At 54.3% G+C, this 27810-nt stretch overlaps 1 protein-coding gene across 1 annotated transcript; it reads right to left on the bottom strand.

Annotated features, from left to right (window-relative positions):
• Nucleotides 1-5385: 5385 nt before the first annotated feature.
• On the bottom strand, nt 5386-27554 carry WNT9B (Wnt family member 9B). The gene is made up of 4 exons (XM_053212079.1): nt 27428-27554; nt 9546-9802; nt 7251-7516; nt 5386-6410 (listed from the first exon to the last, which is right to left on the bottom strand). The coding sequence occupies exons 1-4, from the start codon at nt 27502-27504 to the stop codon at nt 5937-5939; spliced, it is 1074 nt and encodes a 357-aa protein (XP_053068054.1). The 5' UTR covers nt 27505-27554; the 3' UTR covers nt 5386-5936.
• Nucleotides 27555-27810: the final 256 nt, after the last annotated feature.

Consider the following 27810-nt stretch of genomic DNA (forward strand, 5'->3'; position numbering starts at 1 on the left):
TATCAATGGCATGAAAACAAAGAAGGCAAGGAGACTATTCTAGACTACTGGAGAAACCGGACAACAAAATGCAGTGCAAGATTGTCTTAGTGGATCCCAGATCATGAAAAAAAAGTTAAAAAGATGTTTTGAGGGACACCTGCAGAAGTTGGAATAGGGAGCGTGTGGTAGATAATATTGTGTCTTGGGGGTGATGTGGCCTTGTGGTTCTTTTTTTAAAATTTATTTTTAATGTTTATTTATTTTTGAAAGAGAAAGAGACAGAGCGTGAGCAGGGGAGGGGCAGAGAGAGAGGGAGACACAGAATCCAAAACGGGCTCCAGGCTCCGAGCTGCCAGCACAGAGCCCTATGCAGGGCTCGAACTCGTGGACCATGAGATTGTGACCTGAGCTGAAGTCAGATGCTTAACCGACTGAGCCTCCCAGGCGCCCTGGCCGGCCTTGTGGTTCTGGAGAATGTTCTTGTTCTTAGGGGACATGTAATAACGTATCTTAAGTATCCTGGTGTCTGCAGTGTTCTCACAAATGTTCGACAAAATAAATATGTAGGTATAGAGAGAAAAAGAAACACCCAATGAACCTGGGTTCGAGCCTGGCGTCGGGCTCTGTGCTGACAGCTCGGAGCCTGGAGCCTGCTTGGGATTCTGTGTCTCCGTCTCTCTCTCTCTCTCTCTCTCCTCTGCTCCTCCCCCGCTAGCACTCTGTCTCTCTCACTCTCTCAAAAATAAATAAACATTAGAAAAAATTGTTTTAAGGGGAGATACCATAGGTCAAGTACCACCCAGTGATTGTCTAGCAAGCACTGATCCCCAGGAAGAGATCCCCTCACCGAGAAGCTGAGGGGGGAGAGGCCTGAGGGGCTGTTTGGGAACAGGTTTATGGGCAGGTGCAGAGCGGGGTTGGGGGAGGCTGAAGGCAGTAAAGAGTGGACACAATGTAGGGTTTGGAGGCAAAGACACAGGTTATGTGCCATGTGGCCTTCAGTGGGTCTCTTAACCATTTTGTGCCTCAGTTTCCCTATCTGTAGAAAGGGAAGAAAGCTGCCTGCCTCGTGAGGCTTGAGTAAGAAAACATGTAAGGGGGGCGCCTGGGTGGCTCAGTCGGTTAAGCAGCCGACTTCGGCTCAGGTCATGATCTCTCGGTCCATGAGTTCAAGCCCCGCGTCGGGCTCTGTGCTGACAGCTCAGAGCCCAGAGCCTGTTTCAGATTCTGTGTCTCCCTCTCTCTGACCCTCCCCCGTTCATGCTCTGTCTCAAAAATAAATAAACGTTAAAAAAAAAAAAGAAAACATGTAAGGGACGCCTGGGTGGCTCAGTCGGTTAAGGGTCTGACTTTTGATTTCAACTCAGGTCATGATTTCACGGTTTGTGGTTTCGAGCCCCGTGTCCGGCTCTGTGTTAACAGCACGGAGCCTGCTTGGGATTCTGTCTCCCTCTCTCTCTGCCCCTCCCCTGCTTGCTCTTTATCTCTCTCTCAAAAGTAAATAAAAATAAACTTGAAAAACAAAGAAAAAAAACAGGTAAGAAGTCCGTGGGGACACTGGACCATGTGGCCGTGCGTGGATGCTTGTGTCACTGCTCGGAGCCAGCCAGTCTCCAGGCCTGAGGAGCACTGGTTGGAAGAAGGAACGTGCTCAGACAGGCCTGCAGGTGGAAGTGTAGGTGCCCTCACAGTTCGACTCTGTAGGTGCCCTCTGTCTCCCTCTCCAGGGGCCTGGTGTGGATCCCAGCAGGGCTGGGAGCGCTGGGGCAGGTGCCAAGCCCTCTCTGCTGCCCTCTGCTCAGAAAGGGGCCTCCTCCCTCATCAGACCCCTGGGACCAGTGCTGGTTAAGGACACGAACTTCCCAAAGCATGCTGGGAAGGCAGGATGGCCAGAGAGGAACCCTAGGGTTGATTAAGAGGACCCAAACCATTACACAGCTGTGCCTCCCATTTCTTCTACTGGGCCGTAAAGCCCTGAAAGTTCCCGCTTTGCACGATCTCACCCCCACCCCAGCCTGCATTGCTGGCCACGGGATGAAGGCATTAGAAATACTTATCAACTCCAGGAGGGCACCCAGGCTCCGGAGTGGTCTGACTTAGCATGTGACCTTGGGTGGAACCTTCTAGGCTTCGGTTTGCCCAGAATCCATAAAAGGGGGTGATCCATGCCTGCCCTACCTGTCTCTGAGGGGAGGCAGCAGTCCAGAGAGGAAACACGCCATAGTTTGAAGACCAGCAGATTTGTGCTCAAATCCCGACATCCCTGCTTCCTAAGTGGCATCCGAGGGCCTTTACTGGTTGTGTCCAGTACGCAGGGTTTTTGCAATAAATCAAGACAAAGCAGGTGCAAATAGCTGACATGGAGTTTATTGGTTTATTGTCTCTACCCACCCACTAGAGTGTCAGCCCCACGAGGCAGGGATTGGTTTTACTCGCCGCTGCAACCTAGCACCCAGGGAGGTGACTCCCTAAGCAATCGCTGATTGAATGGATGGACGTAACAGGTGCTCGATGTATGATAACTCCCATTGCGACTCTAAAACGTGCTGAGACTAAAAGCACTTGAACTTCATGGTTGTCGACAAAGGAAATGCTGGAAAGCAAGAAATAACCTTCAAGGCTGGCGTGGGTCTGTCTGTGGACCCGTCTGCCAGGTTCTGAAAGACACCGGGACTCTGGGCTTATCTGGGCTTATCTGGACAGGCTTATCTGGGCTTATCTGGCTTATATGGACACGATGCGCCCACAAGCGCCAAGCAGGAACGTCCATGAGTGAGGCCGACTGAGTGGGGGTACTTGGCCAAGTGGGGAACCCCCACGCAGCCCAGTAGGGCTCCCTGTGTGTAGCTGACGGTGGCCGGGTGAGAGTGCGGGCCCCGTTTGCGAGCACAACTGATTTTGCCAGGCAAGCCAGAAATCCGACGGAAAACGATTCATTTTGAAGAGAAAAACACTACATGAGAGCAAACGACATCCATCTGTGGGCTGGGAGGGGCCCCGTGATGGAGCCCAAGCCTCTCAGGCTGTCCCTGGAGTGGCTCCCGCGAGGTCCCTTTCTCTCCAGGCCTCTCGGGCAGTCCCAGCCCCTGAGACACAGGACTCCACTTGGAGAAATGCTGACATGCTGTCCAGGTCCAAAAGGTCAGGGTCAGACACAGCCAGGGAAGCGGCCACTTCCCTGGGCTCCTGGGCTCAGGGCAAGCCAGCTCCCATGGTGCCTGGCCTGTGCGGAATTTCAGTAAATACTCCGTGGACGATCCCCCTTAGTGTGACTTTGGGCACAGCCCTCCACCTCTGGGCTGCATCCACAAACCCAGCACAGCTTACAGGGATAACAGGGGTATCCAGCAGGATTAAAGGGACAAGAGGGTTTCTGAAGACCGCAAGTGCTCTTTACAAATGCAAAGCGTGGGCATCTTTGTTGTCATTATCATTGCGAGCAAGACAGTTTTGCCAGGGCAGAAGATGGGCCTGGGACCCAGAAAAACAGAGAATTTACAAAAACTTCACAAGGAAGATATGGATCAAGCCCACCAGGGCTCAGGCTCAGAGGGGATGCGTTCTCACCACCTCCGAGATAGGCCGGTCACAGGAACCTAAGAGATACCCCAGCCACCTGACAGACAGCTCAGTGGCGGGCAGCCCCGGTCAGGCCAAGCTGTATTTCCCCAGACAGATGGCTTCCCACAGAGCACACAAACCCCCCAGGGGCTGCCCATGAAATATAGAAATTATATAAATATTATACATAAATATTTTCTCATATACCTTCGCTATATAAATTATTCTCTTTTGCCCTAAAAACTATATATGTGAGGTAGACAAAAAAATACCCTGTGAGTGTTTCCCTTAAAGCTGTAGAATGAGGGGTCAGTGGCCACTGGTCCCCAGGGGTCCCAGCAGGGCTGAGGGGGATCTTTGGGGGCACCTGGAAGAGAAAGGGGTGGGAGCATGGAAGGAGGAAAGAGACAGGGGGCTAGACAGAAAGGAACCCCCCCCAGGCCGAGGGGCCCTCAGAGCCCACACCCGTGACATTGGCCGAGGTCATCAGTGTCGGTGGCCAGCCATGGCCTCGGTCCCTTGGAGTCTGCCTTTATCCTCCGCAACCCCGGCACTGCCGGCCACGGAGTCGGGGTGCAGATGGTGTATGGGCGCATCGGGTCCCTTCTTCCTGCCCGTGAGGTCTCTGCTGCCTTATGACGAGGGCCGAGGCAAGGCGGAAGCAGACTTGGGGTCTCAGAGGAACCAGAAGGATGGGGCTGGCAAAGAGAAAGTCTCCGTGCGGTGGGGGAATGGAAGAAAAGCAGCTCTCTCTCCTTTTTGTTCTTCTTGCCATATGTGGGCCAGCTGCCTGTGTCGGCAAAGTCAGTCCAGGGAGGGGGTCTCGGGTAAGTTTGGCTTTTCATCAGAACCTCTGCAGCCAGAGATCCTTCCAGCATCTCACAAGCCACCTTGACCCGCCAAAGCTAGGGCAACGCCTCACCCTCAGAGATCTCAGGGAGCCCGGGGCTTCTTCCTGGCCTCACGCTGGTGGTTTCGGAGCATACAGCTGATTCTGAAGTTTCCGTTCAGCCGCAGGTCAGCAACTCTAGGGAGAAAGGAAGCTGACGGAGGGCGCGGCAGGTCAGCAAAACGGCCAAGGGCTTCCCGATGGAGGTCACTTCCTCCTGGCTGGCCGTGGGCCCTGCTCTGGGGAAGCACTCAGCTTCCAGCAGAGTGACCCCTGAAAGGTCTTGGTTCTGAACCGGAGAGAGTGTGCGGCTAAGTGGGAACCCTCAGCCTGGCGGGTCCAAGGAGTGTGTGTGTGTGTGTGTGTGTGTGTGCGCGCGCGCGCCTGTATATATGTACCAATTACTCTCTCCTCCTCCCACATAGAGCCTTGGAAGGTAGCACTGGCAGTGTCCACAGGATCAGAGGAAATTAGCAAAGTGACTTCTATTCCTCAGGTAGGAGCCAAAGTGGGGGCCATCAGTAAGTGACGGGGGCTCCCCAGGAGCCAGGCTTAGCGAAGACTTCCCTGCACCTGTAACCCCAGGGCAAAAACCTTAATTAGATGAGTGGCTGCAAGAGCAGAAACGTAACCAGATTCGGGACTCTACTGTGTCACGACCGTCAGCTGTGTTGGGGCCTCACGGCACGGGTGGACCGCAGCCACAGGGGAGCTGATCAAACCGGGCTTAAGGGGAGGCTGAGAAACGGAGCTCCTTGCGTCCCCGCCTCGAACCAGAAGGCTGTCACCCTCTCCTGCGCGGGGACTAAAAGTTCCACACCCAGAAAACGGCGAGGGGTCACTGTCTCTCTGTGCAACCTCAGCGCACTCGCTGGCTCTCCCTACCAGTCCTGCATTCACTGGTGCTCTTATCCAGCAGGGCCCAGTGGGTGTGAATAACTCAGCTCTCAAGGCAAGAACGACGCCTCAGTGCATATTTGAAAAGCCAAATCAAGTACACCGGGCTCCGGGGCAGGTGTCGGACTTGGCCTCCCTTGGGCCCAGAAAGCCTTCCTTTCTCCAAACAGCCCCTGCCACCTGGCCTGCCCCGCCCCGCCCCCACCTCTAGCCCAGCAAAGCCACATGCTGACACTGCCTCCCAGCGCCCTGCTGGCCCAGCCTGGCTGGCTCTAGGCCACTCATCCGAGGAACTGAGACAGCGAGGTGGTTCCCCCTCAAAAAACCCTGAGTCCTTCCTCCTTTGGTCTCCCTTATTCCCCCTGCATCCTTTCCTACTCTGCCCTCCTGCTCCAACGTGGTTGGGGACCCTCAGTTCCAGTCCCCCCGCAACCTCTCTTTGCTGGGTGTCGGGGGAGGGAAGGGCTGCCGGGCCCAGTGGAGAGGAGTGCGCGCGCGCGGGCACCGACTTCGGGGTGCACGCCGCGTGCGCCTGCCTGGGGGGCCTCCACGTGGCCGAGCACCGCGGGGTCCTGGCAGCGCCCCCCTGGCACACCGGGCCGCAGGCCTAATGCTTGCAGGTGTACATGAGCTCCTCCTGCACGCACTGCTGGCACTCCACGTAGCAGCACCACTGCACCTGGCAGTGGCAGGAGAAGGCCACCAGGCGGCTCTGGGTGTCGTAGCCCCGCCCGCAGCACAGGCTGCTGCAGCTGGCCTCCCGGGAGCACACCCTGCCCGCCGTGCCGGGCGAGTACTTGCTGGGCCGGCAGAAACTGGGCGAGTCTTCCATATAGACCAGGTCCCCGGGCCGCGGGGCCGGGCCCTTGGTGGGGCTGCCTGGCCGGGCGGGCGCCCACAGCTCCAGGCGGCCCAAGGCCTCGTTGGTGGCACTGGACACCTTGACAGCTGAGTCATAACGCAGTTTTAGCGCCTGGCCCGTCTCGCGGAACGGGGCGAGCTGCTTCCAGCAGGTGCGCACGGCACAGGAGCCCGACACACCGTGGCACTTACATGTGGTCCTGAGGCCACTCTTCACTGCCTGCGAGGAGAGAGGGAATGCAGGCGTGGTCAGGGCCGTGGCACCGGTGTAGGCCAGTGTAGACCCCGTCGGGGGCGGGGCAGCAGGATGGGCAAGAGATGGAGGGAAGAGGGTGAATGGGACCCAGGCTAGCCCACACGCCACCTTTGTGCAAAGTAGCTCGAGGCCACCCTGACGCTGGGCCAACGTGCCCGCCTGGCGGAGAGCAATGTGGGCCGGATCTCAGCCCCAGCTCCCTCCCTTGGCCCAGAGTTCTCGTGGAGTGGAAAACCCGCACAACTGAACGCGGCAGCCCTGGTTTACCCCGACTCAGTGATGAGGACACAGAACTCCATTTGCTAGAGAGCTTGAACCCTCGCCTCTCCCAGCCTCTCATCCCGGTAGGCTTAGACACCTTTTACCCTCCAGTCCTCCCACTACTGTGTGTCCTCTGCTAAGTCCCTCCCCTTCTGTGGGCCTCCTTGATCGTCCCATCTGTAAGGTGGAGGAAGAGGTGATGTTGCAAAAGATATCAAAGTTTTCAAACGACGTTGGCTTCCAGGATGTCCGGGAAGGACAGTCTCTGGCACGGGGACCCCTCTGCAAACAGGTTTCTGCCTCATCACGGCCGCATCCCAAGCCTGGCTCCCACCCGCCGCCCAGCCCGCCGTGCCATCCAGCACCCTTCCCTACTTCCCGCTACTTGGTACTGGTGTGCTGGTTGAAGGGGCGAGGTTCCTCCTGGGACAGCTCTGTGTGTGTGCTGAGGGGCACGGCAGAGGCAGGCCTCCTGCAGACCCGGCTCCCTGGCCCGGCACCCTGGCTGGGGCCAGGCTTCAGGCCTCCCGGCAACGTGCTCACCTTGATGCCCACGTGGGTGTTGTGAGCGTCCGCCCGTGCCCTCAGGTCTTTGCTTCCTCTCTTGGGCCCCAGGAAGTTGCTCAGGAACTTGGTGCTGTACTTGAGGTTGTCGCCGCACACGCCCCACTGCCAGGCCTGCCGGCTCTCCAGGCCCGGAGAATCATCACAGGTGCAGCGCTCCATGCGCCCGGCGCTGCAGGCCCGGGCCAGAGTGTGGGTGAGGGCAGCGGAGGACATTGCATACAGGAAGGCCGTCTCCTTGAAACCTGGGCCGGGCACCCGGGGGGGGGGGGGGATCCGGGAGGGAGGGGAGAGAGGGGGGTCAGAGGCTGCCCTTTACCCTCTGAGGGCAGAAGAGCTGATGGGGGGGGGGGGCGTGACGAGCCGGACGAGGGTCATATGGACCTGAGGATGTGGCCCGGGGCACCCTTGTGACACCCGCGCCTGAGACTCGGGCTGCAAGCTGCTGCCCTTTAGACGGAACTTTCAAATTCACTATGGAGCGTATGCCCGGGCTCCCAGGGCGGCAGACAGGAGCGCCTGACTCTACGGGACACACGAGAAGGCTGAGATGCAAAGAGAAGCGACTCGGCACCTGGTGAGAGGCAGAGCGGGGGCCAAACCGCTGATCTCGACCCGAAGGCCGCGTGTGAGCCAGCTGGACCCATTTCTGAGGCCCCCGGTCCCCTGAAATATGCTCTGTGGGCTCCCTGCGTTTCAGGACGCCTCTGAAATGTCGCTCTCTGCTACCTACCGTGGAGCGGACCTAATGACGGAGTGACCCTGAGTCTCCTGCGTGACTTGTTCCAGACTGACCATCCCATGCCCTTCCGGGACCGTCACTTCTCTCGTGTTCTTGTGGGCCGTGGCGCAAACCTGCCCCCACCCCCTCCTGCTCTCCAGCGCACCTGGGTGCTGGCAGCACCCTTTGGGGAGTAGCAGCAGCTCCATCCCAGGCCCTTCCCCACCACGGACAGCAGCTGGCCTCCCATGTACTATCACTGCCTTATTTCTTTTTTTTTTTTTTTCTCAACATTTATTTATTTTTTGGGGACAGAGAGAGACAGAGCATGAACGGGGGAGGGGCAGAGAGAGAGGGAGACACAGAATCGGAAACAGGCTCCAGGCTCCGAGCCATCAGCCCAGAGCCTGACGCGGGGCTCGAACCCACGGACCGCGAGATCGTGACCTGGCTGAAGTCGGACGCTTAACCGACTGCGCCACCCAGGCGCCCCTGCCTTATTTCTTTTAAGTTTACTTATTTATTTTGAGAGAGAGAGAGAGCACAGGTGTGAGCAGGGGAGGGGCAGAGAGAGAGGGAGAGAGAGACGAGAGAGAGAGAGAGAGAGAGAGAGAATCCCAAGCAGGCTCTGCACGGTCAGTGCGGAGCCCATGTGGGGCTTGAACTCACGAACCGCAAGATCACCATCTGAGCTGACGTCGGACACTTAAGACTGAGCCACCTAGCTGCCCCCATCGCTGCCTTTTTGTAAAAGCCCCTTCCTACTTGGTGACAGAGTCACATGATGACCTGCTTCCCCCGTGGGCTGTAAGCTCTCCAAGGGCAGGGGGGTCTCGTGCAGCTCGGTGCCTCCGGCATCCAGCACCGTGGCTGGCTCGCTGCGAGCCTCACCGGACACTTAGTGAACGAGGGGTGGGAGGACGCAGCGAGGAGGGAAGAAGGCCGGGTGTGAATGGAAGGGGAAGAGGAAACGGTGGACCAACGGATGCGATGAACAAAGCCATGGGCGTGAGTAAGCACCTGAATCCGGCCTGTGTCAGGGTATTCGGCCAACTATTCCCTGCCTTCCACCCTTACATGTTCTTGTACCTTGTTTTGCGTGTGTGTGCATGTGTGTGTGCGCAGGAGGCTGAGGGAGGGGACTGGGGGGCCACGCAGCTCAACTGTGGGGTCCTCCAGGATCCAGGAATGGGCTGGGCCTCCTCTTTCCCTGTATCTCCCCTGCTCCTCCACTCCCCCCAAGCTGAGGGAAAGACTGGGCCTCATTAACTCCCAGGACTCTTCTCACTGGGACTATGCTAGGTTCACAAGGGCAGCATGGCCTGGGCCCAGGGGCCAGGGGAGCAGGAATGGGGGCCTTGTCCCCAGCCCCCCAGCCCCCTCCTCCCTAGCCCCTTTCTCCCCAAGTACCCTCCTCCTCCCCAGCCCTCCTCCTCTCCAGTCCTCCCCAGCCCCCCAGCCCCCCTCGTCCCCAGCTGTCCCTCCTCCCCAAGCCTCGTCCTCCCTAGCCCCCCCACCCTCCCCCAGCCCCTCCTCCCCAGCACCCCCACTACCTCTCTTGAGCAGGCCTGTCCTCCCCTCCAGACTGCAATTCCAGCGCTCATGTCGGAACTGAAACTGGCACTCGAGCAGGCTGAGGTGAGCAGCGTCCTGCAGGGTCTCGGCCAGGCCGGGCTCCCTCCGGCAGAGCTGTTTCTGTCGGCGGGACAGCTTCAGCAGGTCACACGGCTTCAGGTGGGCCCCGCTCTGTGCTGGGGCCGCAGCGGTGCCCAGCCCTGGGAAGGGTGTCAGGACCTCCCGCCCAGTCAGGCTAGAGAGAGCAAAAGAGGGAGCTAGTGACCCTCAGGGGACATGATGGGGGAAGGGGGGAAGGAAGACATGGGACAAGCAAGAGGAAAGGGACCTCCTAGGGGGCTTCATTTATACCCTGCTGGGAGGCAGGCCAGCCCCATGGGGTATGTGCCCATTTCACAGAGTAGAAAACCCAAGTGCTTGTAACAGGGTCTAGTGCCCAAGTTTTCCAGATGCCAAAGTCTCTGCTCTATGTCCGAACTTGGCCCAATCATAAAAATCATCTGGGTGCTTATTAAAAATACAGATGCCCAGAATCCACGATTGGCAATTCTGACTCTATTGGTCTGGGGCGCAGCCTGGGAATCTGTATTTACTACACATCTTGGGCGGCTTCTATGATCAGGAAAGTTTGGGAAAAAAACTGCATGTAGCGTGACTGCTGCCTGGAGGGTAGAGCCATATTCCTAAGAGGGGGCAGGCGGACAGGGGTAGATGTTGGGCAAACACTCAGCAGCTTCTCTGAGATCCCTCTCTCCCTTATATTGCTGCCCATGTAATCCCATGCCGACCTAGCCTGTTTCCATAATTCCCAGATCTTCAACCATTTGGCCACTCAGTGCCTGTTACAAAGGGATCCTTAGGGAATACCTGGATGGATGGAGGAAGGAAGGAAGGAAAGAAGGAGGAAGGAAGGAACAGATGGATGGATAAACTGGCCGATGGCTGGATGAATTTCCATCAGGCCGTCAGCCCCAGTCTTGCCGTTCTACTATATCTGAAGTTCATGGATTCTGAAGTCAGGCTGCCACTTCTTAGTTGTGTAAACCTTGAAACCTTGCTTTTTTCCTCTGGGAAGTGCAAAGAGGATCCTTTCTGCCTCCTGGGCCCACCACAGTGCCTGGGACACTCTGGTTCACCTTTCTGCCGGTTAGAGTTTCTCAAGATTCCTTCCTCTTGCAAGGTGCTTTATTCTCCAACCTGGGCAGAGTCTTCCCTTTGTCCACATAAGGAAACACAGTTTTATGAGGAGGCAGTGACTAGCCCGAGCCGTACAGCAGATGAGCAGCAAGGCAGGGACTACATTAGAGTTCCTTTTCACTCTCCCCAGAACCTCTCTGAGACGGTTCTCCTGTTGCCTACCCTGTACCCTGGTGGTCCTCAGCATGGGTAGAATATATACCATTCCAGACCCAGGCTAGAGGAAGCAGCTGCCTTCTGGAACACGCCAGCCTCATGGCCAAGATAATGAGCAAAAATGAAACCAGGTGACGGCTCCTAAAGCTCCTGCTTGGATGTGGCCCTTGTCACTCTTGCTTATACACCACGGCCAAGGCAAGCCCTGGCCCAGCTGCGTGGTCAGGGAGGCACATACTGCATGGAACCAAGGGCCCAGCTCTCCTGTTTAGAGCCACCTGACCCAGCCAGGACATCTGGCTGGATGCCACACTGCCCCAGGGAGAGTGTGGGATCTGGCCAGGCCCCAGGTGCCCCCAGAAAGTGCCCGTAGATTCTAAATCCATCAGATGCAGCCAACCCAGTGTGGAGCATATCTCCGAAACCCCTGAGCAGAGACAGATGCTATCAGGCTCCTCCTGGCCCAGCCTGGCCCTAGGCTCCCCTGCTAGACAGGGTGAGGGCAGGGACCCGTTAATCATTAATCTTGGGGCAAATGGGTAAATTTCCGGCCCACTAGGTCTACACCCAAACCCCTCCCTGCAGCCTGGCAGGAAACCCTTAGAGCTTGACCCTTGGCAGGTCCAGATGTCAGCTCTAGCTGAGGAGGCCCCACCCTGACTGACTTCCAGTGTGAAGGGTGCAAAGGGAGCAGGAGCCATCTGGCCCCTCACAGCAGGTGCTGGTGTGCGGGAGCCATCTAGCCCCTCACCAGCAGGTGCTGGTGTGCGGGAAAGCTGCTCACACTGTTCCTGTGTGTTGGAAATTGGGACCTCCCTTGTAGCAGCTGATTGACAGGTGAGAGAACAAGCAGGGAGTGATGGCAGTTTGGACCAACGGGGCTGTGCATCCTTCAAGGCCTGTCTCAAACGGCATTCTAAGAACAATACTATTATATCATTATAGCTATATGATACCTTATATCTTATCCTATATAGTCTATATTATTATCACTTTTTGAGTGCTTCTTCTAAGACCTTTAGCTTGCAGACATCTGTTGAGTTGGCTACCCACTGCTTCTTCCCAGCTACATGGATACCATGGGGTCGGCCATTTCATACCACATGACCTTGCTGCTCTGGCCTACTGATTGGACCAATGAGGAATCACATGACCGAAGCTGGGCCAATCAGTCCTTTCTCTGGGAATTAGGAATTGGAATGACGAGCGCATACTGTTGCTTTCTCTCTCTTCCTTTCTTTGGGCAATGGGGCCTGTAACTCAGGAGATAAAAAGAAGAAGCTGGCCCAAAGAGAGAGAAAAAGAAAGAACCAAACACATAGAGGGAAGCAGAAGTGAGAGTAGGAGGGAGAATTTGGGGAGCTTTTCAGCCCTGGCCCCAGAGTCTTCCTACAGGCAGCTGTGTTCTTGCCTTAGATGCTCCTATCTGTAGTACAGTGTCAAGGCCCGGAGTTGGCTGTCCAACTAAGGATGCTGTCACTGATCACGACCTTCTGACAGCTGTGGAGTACCAGCATGGCCTCGCCTGCACTTGTGAGCCAGGCTCAGCAAACACCCTCTCCATAGGCACCTATTTTTTTAAATTTCGTTTAATAGGCCTTGTGATTGATGGCCCCAGAAGTCCAGTATAAAGTCGGTTAATTTTATTAGCAGTAATGACACTTAGTAGCGATTAATGGTCAGGAAAGGCAGCCAACCGCATAGAGGCCTCAGGCCACACTGGGCCCTGGTCTGCCCAGGGCTGCTCTCAGAGAAAGCTCTCTGGCACTGCCTTGGGGACCCCCACAGGACCTAGGAAGACAGCTGGGAGGTCTTCCAGGACGCAGTTTGCCTTTTATTTATTTTCTGTGTCGCAGCTGGGATCCTGTTTCCTTGGATGAGACAGTGCTAGGACATCAAATTTGGAAAACACCATATTTCCTCCGGTGGTGTTAGTGAGCTATCCTCCACATGCCCTTCCCTTGGCAGCTACCAGGGAAGGCTTCTTCCCGGACCTCAGGAGCATTCCAGGCACTGCAGGCTCCAGTCTGATTCAGGATCTGTGGGCATGATCCCCTCCCCTTGAAGAAGCCGCATTCCCCGGCACCCCAGGCCCAAGAACCCCACCCACCCGCCTCTCTGCAAAAACTTAATTGCCCACACGTCAGTCGGGCCCCATGAGAGTAAGCCGTACACCCGGAAGAGATCAAGTGAGCCTCATCAGTCTTACGAATTCAGACAAAATTTGTTTTCATAAAGATACTGCTCTGTGGTCAGGTCAGATGCCATCAGCCACACAAGTAGTCAGTGTTCTGAGCTGAAGAGCAGGGGCTGAGTAAGTTGTGAAGTTGCTAGCTGCTCTTCTGGGCTGTGGGACAAGAGTTCCTTCAGGCTTCTGCCTGATTCACGTGTTCCTGAGCCCTCTGGGACCACACCATCCCTCCCCCCGCTGTATCTGCTTTGGCCCAGCTGGTGTCCCCCATTCCTGCTTCCAGTCGGGCTCCTCAAGGCTGACTTCCAGTGCCTCTTCTCTTGTCAAGAAAGCAACAACCCCATGTGGCCAACTCCATTCTCCTCCCTTCTTTGCGTCCCGCCTGTGACTCTCTGCTCTCTGTACCTTCAGCCCAAAGCCCTTAGTGTAATAATAAGGCCACAAGCCCCCACCCCTACACAACAAGATGTCCCTGGCTTTGACTCCAGAGCATCCACAGCTACTCCCGGGGCCACCCTGTCTCCACCCAGCGTGGGAAAAGTCAAGGGTGCCCCTGGGGACTTCATCTCACCTACCCCCCCACACCCAGGCCTCCTCTGCTCACCCCGGCCCCTCCTGCCCTGGCCCTCCTTTCACTCTCTAGTGCTCACCCCATCCACAGTTTTGGCTGAAGCTGCCCCATCTGGGATGACCTTGAAGGAAGGAAAAGAAGGTTCTCCCAGGACTTGGAGAAAGTGTCCCAGGAAACTGCTTTCAGTTACCTTCCGCAGGACCCCAGTCATCACTAAACCCCAGAAAGGAAATGGAGCTCACCCTGGAACGGTCACCCACCACCTGCTGGAGTAGAGGGACCCAAGGATCTCAGGCCCCCAGAGCTGTTCTGGCCTGGGTGGCCTGGTCCCAGTCTGCCTACACTCACTGGTGACCTTGGGCACATCCACTCTGCCCCTGAGCTCATTCCAACTAACAAATACACACTGACCAGTGGGAGACCATGACCGGCCCAGACTGCTTGGGTTCCAGTCCCACTTCCGTCTCTTAGTCGTTGTGCCACCTTGGGCGAAGCACTTCACCTCTCTGTGCCTCATCTATAAAATACAGATAACCACAGTACCTACCTCACAGGGTTGTCAGGAGGATTAAATGAGTTCATTTTTGTACAGCTCTTAGAACAGTGCCCAACACCGTAAGCTCCAGGCAAGTGGCACTCTTGAGCACTCGCTGTGTGCCAGGCGCCAAGCTGGCTGCTGGGACCTGCTCCCGCCCTCGAGGAGCTCACAGTCTAGAAGGAACTTGGTTGCACTCAGGAGTACTCCAGAATTTCCCAAGGCCCCAAGAAGCAGAAGAAGGAGAAGAAGGCTTTGAACCAGCCCAGCTCCCCATGGAACAATCAGTAGCTGCTCAGGGATCAGAACTCTTAGCTCCATCTGGGTGAGAACCTGACCTTGGCCAGTCCTGTCCTGCCTGTAGTAGGAGGCCTGGGGGGTGGGGAGGAGGCAGAAGAAGCTCCCAGGGAGCACCCCTGGCTAGCTGGGGAAGACCTGGCAGCTGTAGTGCATTTCCCATCACTTGGGGGTGCTCCAGGCTCCATTCTTCCCCCCCCCACCCCCACCCCTGTTTCTGGTTGAGAAGTTTGATGGTTCCAGGATGTGGGTGACTGAGTGGGTGGGTAGTATAGGACAAAGCTGGCACTTCCCAGGGCACCAGGTAATGCCAGCCTGTCTGGACCCTTCGCTGGAGGGGCCAGGAGCTGTGCCTGGCACCAGGGACCATGCCAACTATGGGCAGCTGCCTGGGAACCAGGAAAGCTTTGCCCTGCCTGAAGCATTGGCCTTGGCCCTGCAAAACCCCATTAGATGCTCCTGATAACAGGCTTCCGCTGCAGGGCCATTTGCATGGTAAGCGTTCCCTTTGAGCTTTCATCCCAAACATCTCAGCCCACCGCTTCCAGCCCTGACTAAATCCCCCTACACGCGCACACACACACACACACCCCCCACCCCCACCCTGTGCTCTCCACCACCCATCTCTTCCCAGTAGGGGAGGGTTGCTGAGGGCAGTGCCTGCCCAAGAAGAGAGGGCATAGGGGCTCTGACAGTCCTTCTGCAGAAGGGGGGGTACCTTCAACACCCAAGCTTCTCTCCCCACTTCCGGTCAAGCTGCGTGAACCCACCCTGAGGACCGAATCTGGTCACCACCTCCCCGCTTAAGCTCATCCCCAGAGCCATGTCTCCCAGCCCAGCCCAGCCCTGGCTCAGACAGAAAAGATCCTGGCCCAGCTGTGGGCTTTGTCTCTCCAAGAACAGCTCCACTTCCTGTTTTACAGCCGCAGACCCGGCTGCCGCTGAGGGTGGCATCGGGGAGACGTGTGTTCACAGCTAAGTGGGCAGCAAGCAGCCCATTCAGCAAGCACGCTTTGCATCTCAACAATCTCGGGTATTTAGAGCTTGGCCAGTGCAACATCTGCGGAGGAGATGCTTCCCCCTCCTCCTGACTCTCTCTCCCTCTCCACTCCGGCTCAGGCAGAGCTGGGAAGGGGGAACCTTCATCCCTGGTGTGCATGGGGCAGGCGGCACAGTGGCCGTGGAGGGTCCCCTTGTGCAGAGGACCCCCTCAGGGGCTGAGATTAGGAATGTCTCCCCCAGCTCCCTGCCTGGGTGCAAATGCACACCATTTGAATCGTTGTGGTTTAAGGCTGGAGAAGCCTTTTGAGCTGGCCCAGGTCCAGAGGTTCTGCCCTGAGGACTCCTGGGAGGTATTCCAGGGGCTTCTGGGGGCAGGCAGGAGGGCAAGGGGGTTGCCAAGTGTAGGTCTCTGCTTTGCTCTGTCTGGTGCCCTGGGAGTTCACGTAATATTTATTGTCCAAGGTGGCCCACTGGGTTCATGGTGGGACTAGGACTGTGCCCCGGGTCTCCTGATTATTTCTGTCAAGCCTGGCAGTTTCTGCTTTCAGTTTCAACATAACACTTCAGGGAAGCAAAACTCAGTCACCACCGCAGCAAATGTCTAGGATGAAAGGAACACAAGACAGGTTGCTTTGAAAGGAAGGCAACCTGGCCAGGACTCCTCTGAGCCCCTGGGCAGCTAAAGGGAGGAGAGATGTATGCTCAGTTTCTGTTTGGCTAAAAATCAGAAATAAAGCTTAGAGAAGTGGCCTGCCTATTCATACTAAAGTGTGAGAGTCTGATATAATGCTAGTGCCTGAGAACATACTTTGCTAGATAGAAGGAAGATCAAAGGAGAGGGTCTGGGATCATGAAGAAGCTAAAGAGAAAGGGGAAGCCTGGAGTAAGGAGAGAGAGGGGTAGAGAAAAGGGGTGCTAGAAGCTTTAAGACAGTCTCCCCCAGCTTCTTGGGTTCACAGGCCCAGCCCTGACCCAGGGGAGGAGCAGTTTAGGGAACATGGGACGGAGGCTTTAGGGAAAAGCAAGTAGTCGTTGAGTCTCTCCTTGGGGCGAGCAATGCCCCCACCCAGTTCTGCCCACCATGAAACCCTGCCTCCAGGGTTGGGTAACTTTGGCCAAGTTATTGAACCATAGTAGTTGACCAACTAACCAGCTTGGCAGGCTCTTGAGGGGTCACCCTCTGCCCCACGGACAGGCAGGCAGTCTCAGGCCGGGCTGGGCACCCTGGAAGGGCCAGACCCCTGGGGGAATGCCCTGCGCGTGATCACTGTGTGAGGAGGAGAGTTCCACTGTTCGCAGCCTGCTCCAGGAAGAGATGTCCATTTGTCCCCCCACAGGGCCCAGAGATGGTCCACACCCCCACACCTCCCCTCTCAGCTCCAAGGGGAGCAGCAGCCTCCCGACCTGGTGAAGGAGCCACTCCCTAAGTGTGCCCAAGGAACCCCAGAGTGGTCAGGACAGCGCTCAGGATGAAGGTGTAAGGGAGTCCCTTGGGAACAGAGCAGGGACCCCCCCCCGCCAGGGCAGGACCAGAACAACTTCCCACCTTGGACTGTTCTGGACTCAGGGCCAGCCACGGCTGTAGCAGGGGGGTCCCTCCCCTCAGGGTAGCCAGTCTTGGCTACCACAGTCCGCTCCATGCTGGAATGGCTCCAAGCCCTCCTTCACGCTGTAACCCCTGCCTGGGACGCCTCTCCCAGTCCAGAAGCCCTCCCGGATCCCCTGGACTCTTTTATGGTCACGGCCCTTTTCAACACTTGACTCACAATGCAAGGAATAGGAAAGGTGATCCTAAGGCCCCGTCCAGTACCAGCATGCTCTAATGCTTATCTGCCTCCTCCAGGAAGCCCTCCTTACTTGCCAGCCCCATCTCTCTCTCTCTCTCTCTCTAACCATCCCCTTTCTTTGTCTTCTCTCACTTTTACAAATATAACACCCTGAGTTCTGCATGGTTGACACTTTTTTCTTCCTCCTTAGAGCTGCAGACAGGTCTCTCCAAGTAGACTGTAAGCCCGTTGGCAGAGGTCCTGGTTTCTCATACCCGGCGGTCCCCCATCCCCAGCTCAGATCCTCTACCCCAAGCGGGTGCTCCTCAGACACCTGAAGGCCGCATAAATCCCTTAGATGTCCAACCCCAGGTGGGGCGTGTAGCTCCAGGCTGTCCCTCAGCCTGCCCCGCCCCCACTCCCACACCCTTGTCCTCCCTGGGTCTCACTCCAAAGCTGCAGGGGCCATCCCACACCCCAACCTTCCCAAGCTCGGCCCTGCAGGCACTGGGAAGGCGTGGCTCTCAGACTCGGATCACTGATGCGTGCTCTCCCCAGAGCCGGATCTCAGGGCCCCCCAGCCTTGGTCAGTCGGACCCCGAATCCTCTGGCTGCCGGCTCAGCCCCTGAGGAGAGTGGGAGAGCCGGTCTGTTCCCTCTCAACCTCAGTTCCTGGGGACAAGTTGTGCCAGGCAGCTGAAGCCTCCCTTTGATACCCAGTGAGGACCAGACAAGAATTGGCCCAAATCTTTCTGATGCATAGGGGTACATGTACCCCAATGTTTATAGCAGCGCTTTTAACAATAGCCCAAGTATGGAAAGAGCCCAAATGTCCATCAACTGATGAATGGATAAAGAAGATATGGGGGCCCCTGGGTGGCTCGGTCGGTTGAGTGTCCGACTTTGGCTCAGGTCATGGTCTCACGGTCTGTGAATTCGAGCCCCGCATCGGGCTCTGTACTAACAGCTCAGAGCCTGGAGCCTGCTTCGGAGTCTGTGTCTCCCTCTCTCTCTCTCTCTCTCTGCCGCTCACCTGCTCCTGCTCTCTCTCTCTGTCTCTTAAGAATAAATAAGACATTAAAAAAATTAAAAAAAAAAAGAAGATGCGGTTTATATATACAATGGAATACTACTTGGCAATGAGAAAGAATGAAATCCTGCCATTTGCAACAACATGGATGGAACTGGGTGGTATAAGTCAGTCAGAGAAAGACAGATATCATATGTTTTCACTCCTATGTGGAACTTGAGAAACTTAACAGAAGACCATGGGGGAAGGGAAGGGGAAAAAGTAGTTTCAAACAGAGAGGGAGGGAGACAAACCGTAAGAGACTCTTCAATACAGAGAACAAACTGAGGATTGATGGGGGGCTGGGGGGGGACTGGGGGATGGGCTTTGAGGAGGGCACTTGTTGGGATGAGCGCTGGGTATCATATGTAAGCACTGAATCACGGGAATCTACCCCCAAAACCAAGAGCACACTGTATACACTGTATGTTAGCCAACTTGACAATAAATTATATTTCAAAAAATAATAATAAATAGAACTCCGCTGGCACAACCTCTAGAGGTGACACGTGCTAAAAGTTTACCACAGGTTACAAACCTTTATCCACAATTCCAACTCCAGAAAGCTCAGACGACTACAAACTTTGGTGCAGTTATGGTGAATTCATATGGCAGCGAGTCCTGACCTGAACCAAAATGAGAGTATTTATGGTCTTTATTTATCCCCACATGCAGATGTTTTTCTGCAAAAAAGTAAAGTGTCTGATTATGGGGTCCTGCCCTAGACATGGCATATGCATTATATTGTCTCTCTAATAATTAAAAATTCTTGAATTCTGACATGACCTGGCATTAAAGGGAATGTAACTGTCAAGAAAGCAGACCTTCTCTGCTCTCGCCCTAAAACCAGTCTCTCTAGAATTTCCAGGACTCTGGGGGCACCTGGCTGGCTCAGCGGATAGAGCATGTAACTCTTGCTCTCTGGGTTGTGCGTACAAGCCCCATATTGGGCATAGAGTTTATGGAAGGAAAGAAAAGGAGAAAGAAAGAAAGAAAGAAAGAAAGAAAGAAAGAAAGGGCAGGAGGAAATAAGGAAAGAAAGAAAGAAAGAGAAAGAAAGAAAGAAAGAGAGGGAGGGAGGAAGGAAGGAAGGAAGGAAGGAAGGAAGGAAGGAAGAAAATAATTTCCAGGACTCTGAATATGGTGGTTTAAGAATATTCTGGCTCTTTGAGACTCTCCACCCTCCCTCTTGGGTCTTCATCGCTTTCTGCTTTGTTTCTACTTCCTATCCTGACAGAGGCCAGGTCATGACCAAATAGTGTGTGCTCAAGAGAGTCAAGTGTAAGCAGAAGAAAGAGCAAACATCATGGGGCAGAGGAAGGTTCTGGGGGGAGAGGAAGGGCCAGCGAAAGGGACAGGGGCTGCCCATTTGGACATTCACTGAACACCATGAGGCAACGTCAGGAACTGTGGGAGACTCAGCCAAAAACAGGGCCCCCAAGACCTTGCCTAAAGGGAGCTATGCGTGAGGTGAAGACACAAGCACGTGGAAAAGAAAACGGACAACAAAACGAGAGTTTAAGACATGCAGTGCAAGAGATGCCCAGGGCATATGCCAGGTGAAGGGTATGGGTGATGGAAAGGAGGGCCTCAAGGGTCAGAACCACCCAGAGGGAGGCAGACCCCGTCAAGCCCCAGGTCAACATGAGGCAGGGAGGACGAGGTTGGCTCTGGATTCTGACAAGCTAGAATTCCAGTTCTGGTGCCAGGCGACTTTGGGCAAGGCACTTGGCCTCTCCGAGCTTTGTTCCCCACTCACCTATATGAAGATAATTATTCCAGCACCACCTCCTGGGATGTCACAGTGGTTAAATGAGATCGTGCACATAAAATGCTGAGCACAGAAAGGATTCAGATTATACAATGACGAGGGCAAAGATGAAGGGAGAAAGGAACCGAAGAGGCTCCTTAACTTGGGAGGCTCTAAGACCAGATTGCTCGATTTCTTGAACTCCTCATACATAGACAGCATTTCAGCACTTTTATATATGCTCATTTAACTGTCACAATAACCCTGCAAGGTAAGGATTCGCCCATTTTATAGATGAGAAAACTGAGGTTAGAACAGTTAACTGACTTGCCCTGGGTCACAGTTAATGAATGGTTGGATGGAAGATTGGAATTCAATCTGTGTGACTCCAAGTCCAGTGCTCCTTATGCTGTAGTAGGGCCTTGGGCTGCCTCTCTCCCTGCTTAGACTGATGCCACGGTGGGGTTCACCTTCACAGCACCCGGCCCACCTCCTCCCGAGCCCAACTTCTACCTGATCACAGAATCCTAAAGGCACCAGGCTCTCTTCCTTAGGGGGTTCCAGCCCAGGAGTCCCCCTGCCTTGCCTGCCCTCCTGAGCCTTAGAAAATCCATCACTATCCATGAGGAGGCTGGTTTGACCCTGAGCCCAACGGCACAGCCCAACTTCTGGGGGGGGGGGGGTGGTGGGAGGGGTTACAGCTTAGCCAGGGAGAAGCCGGCCTAAATTCCTTCCCCAAGCACAATGATTCTTATCAGTGATGTTTGCCTTTCAATCCAACACCCCAAAGCAGTAAAATTTCTTCTACCCTTTCTTCCTTCCAACCCTGTTTTCCTCAGGACCCAATCAACTTCTAAAAATGTTTTCAAATGAAAACAATACCATCCAAATATATAAAACACATAGGAATACATCTTTTTAAATTATTCGCAAGACCTGCGTACTGAAAATTGCAAAATATTGCTGCAATACAATTTAAAAGCCCCCGATAAAGAGATACGCCTGTTTATAAATCAGCAAATTCAATATTGTTAGAAGATCAATTCTTTCTATAAATTGATTTATAGGTTCAGGGCAATCCCAGACAAAATCCCAGCGGGCTTTCCTATAGATACTGACAAGCTGATTCCAAAATTTATGTGGAGGGGCGCCTGGGTCGCTCAGTCAGTTAAGCATCCGACTCTTGATTTCGGCTCGGTCATGATCTCACAGTTTGTGGGTTCGAGCCCTGTGTCAGGCTCTGTGCTGATGATGCGGAGCCTGCTTGGGATTCTTTCTCTCCCCCTCTCTCTGCCCTTCCCCCACTTAAGCTTGCACTCTCTCTCAAAATAAATAAACTTAAAAAGTGTATTCAAAATTTATGTGGAAATGCAAAGGACCGAGAATAGCCAAAACAACTTTAAAAAGAGAGAACTTGGCTTCAACACCTACTACACAGCTACTATAATCAAGACTATATGGTATTGGCATAAGGATAAATATGTAGATTAATGGAATGGAATAGAGAGCCCAGAAATAGGACCTCATATATTGAATCAATTAATATGTACCAAAAAGTGACAACAGAGGTGGCTCAGTTGGTTAAGCTTCTGACTTTGGCTCAGGTCATGATCTCACAGTTCATGAGTTTGAGTCCCTCATCAGGTGAGCTCGGGCCCCACTTCAGGTGACCCCCATTTCTCTATCTCTCCCTCTCTGTCTCTGTCTCTCTCTGCCCCTTGCTCACTTGTGCCCCCTCCCAAAAAAAAAGGAAAAAAGAAAGAAACAATAGACCTAAGTGTTAAGAGCTTAAACCATAAAGTTTCTAGAAGAAAATATAAGAGGAAACGTTTACAGCCTCTGAGTAGACAGACATCTCGTGGATAGGACACGAAAAAAGCACAAAGCACATAAGAAGACAAAAATTGTACTTCCTCAAAATTAAGAACTTATATTCTTCCTAAGAAAATAAAAAGGCAGGGGCGCCTAGGTGGCTCAGTCGGTTGAGCCTCCAACTTCGGCTCAGGTCATGGTCTCACGGTCTGTGGGTTCGAGCCCCGCGTCGGGCTCTGTGCAGACAGCTCGGAGCCTGGAGCCTGCTTCAGAGTCTGTGTCTCCCTCTCTCTGACCCTCCCCCATTCATGCTCTGTCTCTGTCTCAAAAATAAATAAACATTATAAAATATATTAAAAAAAGAAAGAAAAGAAAAAGGCAAGCCACAGATAGGGATGAAATATTGCCGATACTTTCTGACCAAGGACCTGTATCCAAAATATACAAAGAACTCTTACAAATCAATAATAAAAAGACAAATGACCCAATGAAAAAGATAGCCAAATGATTACCATGTACATGAAAAAATGTGCAATACACCATTCATCAGTGGGAAAATGCAAATTAAGACCACAATGTGATACAGTAAGTACCTATCCACTAAAAGGGCCAAAATTAAGATGGACAGGGAGGCGCCTGGGTGGTTCAGTCTGTTAAGCGTCCAACTCTTGGTTTCGGCTCCGGTCAGGGTCTCGCGGTTTGTGAGTTCGAGCCCCATGTCGGGCTCTGCGTTGACAGTTCAGAGCCTGCTTGGGATTCTCTCTCCCCCTCTCTCTCTGCCCTTCCCCACCTCAAACTAAGTAAATAAACATTTAAAAAAATTTTTTAAAAGATGAACAATAGCTGACAAGAGTATGGAGTAATCGGAACTCTCATACATTACTGTGTGAAACAGTATTGTCACTTTGGAATACTATTTGGCTGTTTCTTATAAAGTTAAACACAGGCATACCATACGACCCAACAATCAGGCCCTAGGTATTTATCCAAGAGAAATAAAAACATACACCCGCATACTTACATGTACACAAACGCTTACAGCATTTGGAATAGCCCCAAGCTGGAAACAATACCAATGTCTCTCAGCTGGTAAATGGATAAACAAATTATAGTATATCCATACAGTGGAATACTACTCAGTGATTAAAAAAAAGGGGGGGATGTCCTACTGATATACCTAACATGGGTGAATCTCAAAAACATTATTGTAAGCAAAAGAATTCAGACACAAAAGCTATACCCCGTATGATTCCACTAGTATGAACTTCAACGGGCAACACGAATCTATAAGGACAAGAAGCAAAGAAGTGATGGTCTGAGGCTGGTGGGGGAGGGTTGATTGCAAAGGAGCTTAGGGATCCTTTGGGCTGATGGAAATGTTCCATTTAGTAGTTGTGGGGGTGGGCACACGGGGTATACATCTGTTAGAACCCAAACTGTGCACTTAGGATGCTTGCATTTTACTGTATGTAATGTTGATGGGGGGGGAGGGGGTTAAGTTTGTGTCTTGCCTCTTAACAATGATGACACCTCTACAACCCAAGAAGATGGTTAGAGGGCCAGCCACCACCCAAAGTGAGCCTGTACAGGCACCCAATCAGGCCCTTTCATTCATCGTCTCAATTAAGCCTTGCATCAATCTTTAAGGTAGGTATTGTATCACCCATAGCTCAGCAAGGTTAAGACATTCACCCAGAGTCATACAGCTAGCAAGACAGGAGGCTGGGATTTAAACTCAGGTCTAGCTGATTCCAAAGCCTGTGCTTTCATAAACTTCTCTGTATCATCCCTAGAGAGGAAAGAAACCCAAGTAATGCAGAGATCACACATTTTAAAAGCACCCCCAAAGTCTACCAGGATTTGAAAAGGTGTATCCACAGGAACTACCTCTACTTACAAAGCCACTTTTCACATGATACAGTGCATGTTCATTTATAAAACACCACACAAGTTAATATTTGCAGAATTTCCAAGCCATCCAAGCCGACATAGAAGCTCTTGAGTCATCCTAGACTTCCAGGCCAGGTTCAGCCCATTAGAGTTAGGGAACCACAAGGCGCCTGGGTGGCTCAGTAGGTTAAGCATCCGACTTCAGCTCAGGTCATGATCTCACGGTCCGTGAGCTCGAGCCCTACGTCGGGCTCTGTGCTGACAGCTCAGAGCCTGGAGCCTGCTTCGGATTCTGTGTCCCCCTCTCTCTCTCTGCCCCTCCCCTGCTCGTGCTCTGCCTCTGTCTCTCAAAATTAAATAAACGTTAAAAAATTTTTAAAGAATTAGGAAATCTAGGACCTCCAGGTGCCATAGACCTTGGAGGCAGTGACCTAAGTGACCAAGCAGGGGAGGGGGCTGCCCTCCACCCCTTACCCCCTCCAGCTCCCTGGATGGTCACACAGTATTAGCTCTGGAGACTCTTGTTTGGAGGGCAAAGAGCCCAGACTGGAGGCAGAACCTGGTGTCTATCCTGCCTCTATCCTGCTGTGTGACATAGGGTGAATCACTAAACTTTCCTGGCCTTTGGTTTCCTCTAGGGAACTATTTACAGCATCCTGTATACCTTTAGAATGGCTCTGGGAATCAGATGAGAGAGAGAGAGGCCGTATGAGAAAGTGATTTGTAAACTGAAACACTAGTTATTAGGGCATTATCAGCATGACCACAATTCAGCTCTGGGTTCATACAAAAGCCCCAGAAGCAATTGCTGGCTTACTGTGGTTTGGGGGATGATGGCTGCCTCATTTGAAAAATGGAAATAATAATACATGACCTGTTTGAAACAGGGAGTTGGACCCCAGATGCTTCTGGGACACTTTCAACTCTTAAATCTATGATTCTATGATTTCAAAGACCCCAAGAAGATTGGCCTCACCTGCCCTCCTGATGTTTGAATTTTCTTTTTCTTTTTCTTTTTTTTAATGTTTATTTATTTTGAGAGAGAGATAGAGAGAGCAAGCTGGGGTGGGGCAGAGAGAGAGGGAAACAGAGAATCCCAAACAGGCTCTGTGCTGTCAGTGCAGAGCCCGACATGGGGCTCGCACTCACAAACCATGAGATCATGACCTGAGCTGAAATCGAGAGTCGGCCGCTTAACCAACTAAGCCACCCAGGCGCCCCTGAATTTCCTTTTATCAAATGCCCAAACACTTCATCTTATAATCAGAAATGAGATTTCAAATGCAAATGACCTGGAGAAAGGAGAAGCGGATTGCCTCTCATTCTCACTATGGTGTGGATGACTGATACCAAGTTCCTTCCAGAGAGCAAATTCTGATGGGAAGCTGGAAAATCTGGCCTGACTGAGTCACACTAGGGCTTCCTCAGTGGGAACTCAGGCTGAATCCTGTCCAGTCTCTGAGACTAAACACATAATAGGGCAAAGCCTCAGTTTTAGCTTATTCTCTATTTGTCCAGTTCCCCACACTGGGGTGGTGGGGGCTTGAGTCTATTTGGTCAGCTTTGCCTAGTTGGGTTCATGACTTGGAAGAAATGGCTCCAATACTCACATGATCCCTCTCAACCCTAACCCAGGCCTAATCAACCATCCCCTCCCACCCCAATTTCCAAGGCACCCCCCCCCACTCACAAGTCTCAAATTCTACCCCTGTGCACTGCTACAAACTCCTTTCCCTTTCAAACCACACCAGCCAGGCTGGTCCAGGTTTCCTGGAGTCCCTCTCCTCTCACCCCATCTGGCCCTCGCCCCATCTCCGACCCCCAAACCCAGACAAACAATTGTGGAAATGAGCTGGGGTCCAAGAGGATGCAGGGACATTCGTCCTCCTGTTCTCCATCCCGGCTCAGAAACCCCTGTCAGGGCCGGGATATCAAGAGACTATGCCCAATCTCTATACTAATAATAATTGCTGGCATTTACTATGCTCAATAGTTGAGCATTTACTATGTGCCAGATACTGTCCTAGGTGCTTTACATGTACTAATGCACAGAATGCTCATACAAAATAGGCACTCTTCTCATTTTACAGATGAGAAACCGAAACACAGAGAGGTTAAGTGACTTGGCCAAGAGCACACAGCTAGCAAGTAGCAGGATTATATCCTGCCTGCTGAGGCAACAACTGTGCCTTCAAGCCTGAAGTCTTTGGCATACAGGTTGGTACACTGTTCTCAGTGCGGAAATAGAGCTCAGTTCTATCCAGTTCAGCCCCTTCTTTGTACAAATGAGGTCACTGAGGCCCAGAGACTGGTCTTCCCAGGTCACCAGCAAGCTGAGCTCAGACCTAGGGTCTGGGCTGACCTGCCTACCCCCACCCATTATATTTCAGGAGAGGCCCCCTGCTCACAGCCAAGGCACGTTTTAACCAGGGGTCATGACCCGGAAATTAGCCCACAGCCCTTAGATGGGCCTGTGCAGGGACTTCTCAGATCCTTACTCGCCCTCTCTGGCAGGTCCTTAAGAACAGTCTGGCAGGTCACTCACTGGCTTGGTGTTTCATTGCCTTCGCCTTAGTCGGACTGTAAACCTCACCCTGATTTGGAGTGAAGATCACAAAAAGTGACAAGATTAAAGTCACAGACTGTACACATTTGGAGCGAGCTGTGGGTGGAGGTCAGGGAAGCGCCTTGGCAGCCACGACCCCACCTCCCACCCAGGTCCCTGGGTCAGAGAAGGAGGGTCAGAGAGAAGGGACAATTGCCCTGTAACTCGCACTGCATTCAGCCGCTGCTCCCACGGCTCTCTCCCCAGGTGTCTCCCCAACTCTGATCCTCCTTTTCCAATCACGTACGCCTCCTCCCTTCTGACGCTCGGTCGTTCTCCCCGGAATTCACCCGACGCCGGGGCTGAGATTTGGTTGGGCTTCCCTAGCGGAAGGTTCCCTCCTGCATCTCCAGCTGACACTCCCCGGGGTCCGCAGGTCCGCGTCCCCCCCCCCCCCCTCCGCCGGGATCCGCGCGATCCCCTCCCCCGGCCGGGGTAACACCCCACCCCGCCCAGCCACGCAGCCCGCAGGGTCTCCATTCTGCAGGGGGAAGGGCAGAGAGAGGGTGGAGAGAGAGCCCGAGGCGAGGACTGTGGCTGGACGGAGACCAGGTTACAAGCAGACAGGGCACAGAGTGAGGATCCAGGGAGGGCATCAGAGCGCGCGGGAGGGACGCCTGGACCCGCAGGGACTGGGTGCGCGGGACAGATGGGGCCGGGGTCCGAAACCTGTGCAGAGTCCGGGAGCTCGGGCGGGGGTCCGAGACCGCGCGCAGCGGGCTGGATGTGGTCTCGGACAGGGCGGGGTGGGAAGAGCGGCGGCGAAGAGGACGAAGAGTGGGACACCAGAAGGTGCGATCGGGGCCTGAGCAGGGAAGGGGGGGGGAAGCCAGAGACCGAGCTCGGGGCGCGAATTCCGACAGCCGGCCGGGACAGGGGCCCGCCGGGGGCTAAGGTCTGAGTTCGAGGTTCCCACCGCGGCCGGGACCAGCGGGAGGCAAAAGTTGGCCCCGCTCTAGCCGGAGGAGGGGGAGGCCGGCGGGCCGGGGACGCGGGCCAGGGGCGCGGCGGGCACTGACCCGAAGTAGGCGGCGGCGGCGGCGGGCAGCGCCAGCAGGTAGAGCGCGGCCAGGGCCAGCGCGGGCGGGGGGCGCATGGTGCCGGCGGCGCGGCGCCCTGTCGCATCTCCTCGCGCCGCTCAGCGCTCGCAGCGCTGCCACCAGCCGCCCGTGGGGCTTTAAACCCGGGCGGGGCGGAGCGGGGGTGGGGGAGGGAGCGACGCTGGAGGCCCCCCCCCCGGGCGGTGAGCCCCCCGCCCCATTGGCCCCGCCGGCCTCGCCCCGCCCCCGTCGCGGGTGGGGCCGCCGCCCGGGGCCCGCCCCCGCCCCGCCCCGCCTCCATCCTCCCGTCCCACCCGCCCCAGGTGAGAGCTCACCTGTCGCCGCGCCCGCCGTGGAACGTG

Source organism: Acinonyx jubatus, chromosome E1 (genome assembly GCF_027475565.1).
Source record: "Acinonyx jubatus isolate Ajub_Pintada_27869175 chromosome E1, VMU_Ajub_asm_v1.0, whole genome shotgun sequence".
In the NCBI taxonomy this organism is placed as follows: Eukaryota; Metazoa; Chordata; class Mammalia; order Carnivora; family Felidae; genus Acinonyx; species Acinonyx jubatus.

Bases quoted from the DNA above. Each gene is read 5' to 3' on its own strand.
- WNT9B (XM_053212079.1), bottom strand. From the start codon at position 27,504: ATGCGCCCCCCGCCCGCGCTGGCCCTGGCCGCGCTCTACCTGCTGGCG. The intron at 7,517-9,545 runs GTAGTGGGGGTG...TGCCCGGCCCAG, and splicing joins GACAGGCCTGCTCAAGAGAG to GTTTCAAGGAGACGGCCTTC. The intron at 6,411-7,250 runs GTGAGCACGTTG...CTCTCCTCGCAG, and splicing joins ACACCCACGTGGGCATCAAG to GCAGTGAAGAGTGGCCTCAG.